Below are 5,445 nucleotides of genomic sequence, written 5' to 3'. Positions count from 1 at the left end.
AAACGGAATAATATAATTAATCGTAAAAGTATAATAAGGTGAAAATTCAAGTACAGTCAACTTTATGTGAAGTTGATAGTTAAGAATTGTTAAATAATTTAACTAAATTTTCATCTAATAATTTTCTGTTGTCAATTTTACGTACTTTAATTTTTACTGTTTAATAAATAATAATAGGAAGTAAAATTGTTTTATATTTTATTAAAAAGAAATCGGATTTTTGTTGTTCTGTTGCTCATATTTATTTTATTTTCCATGGCCCCTCTCTCTCCTCCCCCACAAAGCCTCTTCTTCATTATCTATGCATCTCTCTCTCTCTCTCTCTCTCTCTGCACGTTTTCTGTTCTTGTTTGCAGTGTCACTGTCCGTGTCTTCAGCCAAGAGCAAAGACTCTGTGTCTCTCTTACACCATTGTGTGTGTCTTTGTGTTTCTGTTTTCTCTCTCTTTCTCTCTTGACTCTGCTGCACTCATCAAAGGATGGAACTTTCCTCAACCTGTTCCAAAACCTTCACACTTTTGGAACCATGCATTAATGGCCTTCTAACCAAATACCTCATCTAATCCAATTCTTCTCCGCAATTCTTTATAATAATATTATTAACAACTTTTCTATTCTTCTTTTAGTCTTTAAGTACAAGAGGGTACTTAAACCCCAAAAGCTTCAAACTTTGGGATTTCCCATTCTCAGTTTCAACTTCTCAAGAACAAAGAACCAACCTTTGCTTCTGTTCTGTTTCTGTTTCCAATGTCAAGTATTCAAATGGCTCATGTGGATTTGGAACAAGGAAGAATCCTCCACCACCACCACCACCACCATAGCTCAGTGACTGGGAGTGACATTAGTCTATGCTTCTCTGATGCTGATGATGGAGGCTCATGCTACTCCCACTTCTACTCCACAAATGGTGGTGGATCCTATGATGAAGATTGCTGCTCCTATGGTGGAGCCTCAAATGCTGCAGATGGTGATGGTGATGATGATGATTGTTCAGTTGAGATTGAAATTGAAAGTGGGTTACCTGAGATTAAGGTGCATTTGGCCACCAACAATAAGGTTGAGAGTAGGGATTGCAGGATTTGCCACCTTGGTTTGGAAGGTGATGATGGGAATAATGAATCTGGTGTTCCAATTGAATTGGGTTGTTCTTGTAAAGATGATCTTGCTGCTGCTCACAAGAATTGTGCAGAGGCTTGGTTCAAGATTAAGGGTAATAGGTCAGTCTTCTCAAAACCAAACACCTTCAATCTTCTTTTTCCTTGTTTCAATTTTTCTTTATTATGCTACTTTTTTTTTTTTTATAATGGGAACTTTCATTGTTTTGGGCAAGAAAATAAATTTAACTTGTCTGCATTTTCTCATGCATCTTTGTCACAAAGACAAGTAGCTAATTGCATACCTATTAAATTTTCATGTAAAAGAGTTTCACACTAATCATATGTAGAATTTGGGATTTAGGATTTAGTTAAAGAGTGACTAAGGACACTTGTTTAAAAAAGGATAATAATGAATTTTTTTTTGAAGTTTTTTAGTATATTTAATGTATTGGAAATATAAAATTTATTAATTAATTTTTATAGAATTTTTACTAGGGAACTTGTTTGTTACTTGAGATTTTAGAATTTAGATGAGGGTAGTATGATGGTAGAAAAAAAAATGGGGGAGAAATTTTGTGGATTAGCCATGAGTAAAAGAATTACTAATTCAATAAATTTTTTCCTCAATTTTTTTTATTTAATTTAATTTTGATATACTAACAACACTACAAAGAGTTTTATATGATTTGTTTGAAAATTAGTTATTTTTCTGATGTGATGATACACAATTGATCAAATTTTGTTGTGTCAAACTCCTTTTTACTTAGAATGCTTTAAAATTATTTTTTTTCTTTTTTATTTTTATCTTGTATGAATGTTACCCTTCTTGATTCTTGAAGGTTCTGATTATGAACTGTAACAAAAATATTAATTCTGGATGGTTTAATTAAATGTTTAATATATACAACTTACTCCTCCTAAGTATCTGATAGATAAAATTGGGACATTATAAAAATTAATGTATCTAGATATAATTAAATGTAAAAATTAATCTTTTAACGTACCAACTACCAAATTTTAACGCACTAATTTTATCAACCTAATATTTATTAGTTGACAAAAAACTAGTACGTATATAATTTTTGAAAGATGATCCATGAAGTGATTACTGATTCAATGCATATTTAGAGCATTAAAGGAACCAAAAATAAATAAAAAATGAAGAAAAAAGTTAAAAACTGTGTAAGCAGCATGTTCAATTGTTTCTTCATGAGAGGGGAAAGTTATATATTAGAAGATTATGTTACATAAAAGAAAATGTTTGAAAAGAAATAAAAAATAAAAAATTAAGAAAAGAAAAAAAGAAGAAGCGTAAAGCATTAGCCATTCCCACTGATTTGCTGACATGTCTCTAAGCACAGTGGGATTCCTTGTTTTTGCTTTGGTCCCTTTTCTGAATTTTAGGAATCCTGGAGCTACTTCTTTTTTATTCTCTTTATCACAAATCAAAGTGGAGATTTCATTCAGATTTGACCCCTTCACTCCTATGATCAATGCATTCTTATCTCTCTTAGTTGATGCTTATGTTTTGCTGATGTTGCCAGCTAGGATATGTTAATTTTTTAAAGAATATTATGGAATTCTGATAAGTTTGCTTACATTTATGATGTAAGGTTGCATTTTAACTTTTAGTGTCAATAATTGTTTTAAGTACCACAATATTCTGCATTTGACAGTACAAATGTCTCAGCTCTTAGTTGTTTAGTACTTTGGGTTCAAATATTTTTCTTTCTTCTAAGGTTCAGCAATCAACAGTGTCACTTTGATTGTGTTTGGATATTATATTAGGACAGAAAATACAGAAACATTAGTGCAAATTGTGTTTCTGTTAAATTTCTTTTTCTAAAACAAGTTTATATCTCCAAATGTCTTTGAATTTGTGAAGTCCCGCGTCGGTTGGAGAGAAAAACATAACATGTCTTATAAAAATGTGAATACTTTTTACCTCATGGATGCGTTTTGATCGGTGAGTGTGGAGGGTTTTGTCATCGTTCGTGCTGTAAAAGACAAAATCGTGAAGCTGGACGTGTCAAAGCGGATAATATATAGTTGTCAAATGGGTCTTGCCACTGTGCTAATCTTGGTTTTAATTTTCATTAGTCATTCCTAAAGTTTAAGTCAAATAGAATAAACACTAATTATTTTCCCTCTTTCTTGAGTATTTGATAGTGGACCTAACTATTTTGGTGGATTAGCTATTTGCTAGTGGAAGGATCAGTTGTTAATATTCCTCCTAAATCATGATGCAATGCCATCCAAAAGTCATTGGTTCATGAATCATAAGTTTTAAAATCTCATTAATAATAAAGGTTATGATGAAAACAAATTAGAACCTGTTCCATTTTGGGAATCTTCTTTAGTACATGTTCTGTGCTTTGCTTTTATTGGTGGAAAATAAATCAACATACCATCCTTTTTCTTTGTTAATAAGTTTGTTTTATCAAAAAGCTTCATGGTTTATCATGTGATCCTATGTCATGTTCCAAAGACATTTGTACATTTCTTCAAGGAAGGTACTAAGTTTGTTTGAGCTAACTATTACTGAAAAAAAAAAAGGTAGATCTTCAAAATAATTAACTGTTTTGCTGAATTTGAACTTTCGGTTAACATGTGGATTTTTTTTTAACATCCAAACAATGTACTCTGTATCAACACCCACTTCATCGTCGGCAGATTTTGGTTCCGTCCGCCCCTTTAACACCCAGTCTCTTGTTTTCTACTCTTAGATCGTGTCGAGTGTTTCGCATACACTAACTTTTAGATGTCTATGTTAAATGATGATACACATCATCAAATTTGAAAGTGTTTGATTAGAGAATTCCTAGGGTTTTGTTATATGCTTGCTTCCTATTATGTTTTTGGCATAATGCATTTTTAATGGTATGTTTAGTCACCTTACCTGGTTTGTTTATTAACTTTGATCATCCATTTGTGTGTGAATGTGATCATATTTCCCTTGAAGCATAGTATGTAAAATTATACCAACAATTAGTTGGTTCAAGGAGTTCTATATATGTAATGTAATGTCAGTTTTACATTGCTGTTAAATCATAAAAATTGTTAACCTTTACATCAATTATCTTAAAATAAGCCACTTAATTGAATATAGTGTAAAATAATTTTGCACTGATATTGCATAATTACCCACTTATATAAGTTAGATTGCTTTTATTACATCCCAGAGTGCGGCGACCCTTTCCTAGTCCTTGCAATAACGCGAGACAAAAGTTACTAACCATAAAAGGGGCACTCTACTATACAGATTAAAGTTGTATAGAGAGAGAGTGAATTTCTTTTGTAATTATTTTCTATTATATTAAAGGCTATTCAAAATGTGGGTCCTAGTTTCTCAAGTACTATTTCATCCCATTAAAAAAAGGTATGTAAACTTACATTTCCACCGTATAATTCACCATCATAAAAACATAACTATTTGACAATTGATCATGAATTGCATGATTCATGATTGTATTTGTATATGGGTTAGAAACTTAGTATTTGGTACAACATGAAGAAACATATGTACTTTGTTGAAATCAAATCATATAAGTGTGTACATGTCTAATGTTGATTAAGTGAAACATTGATAGGACCTGTGAAATTTGTCATACAATTGCACGGAATGTGTATTCAGCAAGTGAGGACACAACAGAGACATTGAGTGACACTAACAACAACAATAATATTAGTGTCACTGTTGGTTCAGCAGCATCCACAACAATCTCAGCACCTTCATCATCATCAGAAACTAGAAGATTTTGGCATGGCCATCGTTTCCTCAATTTTCTCCTTGCTTGTATGGTCTTTGCATTTGTCATATCATGGCTTTTTCACTTCAATGTTCCCTCTTCTTAATTTATTTGTTTCCCTCATGTCCCATTAATTAGGTTTCTTCTGCTATTTAAACAAAAAAAAAAAAAAAAAAAAAAAAAAAAAAAAAAGAGAAAGTAAAAGTGAATGCTTAATATACTAAAGAAAAGAAAGAGAAATTAAAGCAAAATGGCAATCTCTAGAAATCCATAGAGATTATTGTTACTTTAGAGAATTAAATGTTTTTATAGTTAGCATTATATAATACAATATAATATAATATGCTAGTAAAATAGCATGTCATTTCTATTGTGCAGTCTTTATTAAATTATATATTGGGGACTTAAAATGCTTCACATTCTTTATCCCTTTTCAGAAGCAATGTGATATCTAGAAAAATTGTATATTATATGAATATATGTCATGTATTATAGTGTTCCTCCAATGGCTCTATGTTGGTCTTGGATTTTATTAGTCCTTCGTGTTAATTGTTTATTCATATTACTGAAATGGATGATTAAAGTTTAAAAGGGATAATG

General features: G+C 31.2%; 1 protein-coding gene across 1 annotated transcript; it reads left to right on the top strand.

Moving 5' to 3' along the window:
- The first annotated feature begins 231 nt into the window (after nt 1-231).
- On the top strand, nt 232-5,212 carry LOC110269272 (uncharacterized). The gene is made up of 2 exons (XM_021116982.2): nt 232-1,216; nt 4,687-5,212. Exons 1-2 carry the CDS (start codon nt 747-749, stop codon nt 4,949-4,951), a joined length of 735 nt encoding a protein of 244 aa, XP_020972641.2. The 5' UTR covers nt 232-746; the 3' UTR covers nt 4,952-5,212.
- Nucleotides 5,213-5,445: the final 233 nt, after the last annotated feature.

The sequence above is a fragment of the Arachis ipaensis genome, chromosome B2 (genome assembly GCF_059453495.1).
Source record: "Arachis ipaensis isolate K30076 ecotype BB chromosome B2, ASM5945349v1, whole genome shotgun sequence".
Classification (NCBI taxonomy): domain Eukaryota; kingdom Viridiplantae; phylum Streptophyta; class Magnoliopsida; order Fabales; family Fabaceae; genus Arachis; species Arachis ipaensis.
The sequence above is the reverse complement of the archived record's forward strand: the minus strand, read 5'-3'. Positions and strand labels throughout refer to the sequence as shown.

Excerpts from the sequence above, each read along its gene's own strand:
- LOC110269272 (XM_021116982.2), top strand. The coding sequence starts at position 747 with ATGTCAAGTATTCAAATGGCTCATGTGGATTTGGAACAAGGAAGAATC. Across the intron at positions 1,217-4,686 it reads TTCAAGATTAAGGGTAATAG|GACCTGTGAAATTTGTCATA; the intron begins GTCAGTCTTCTC and ends AAACATTGATAG.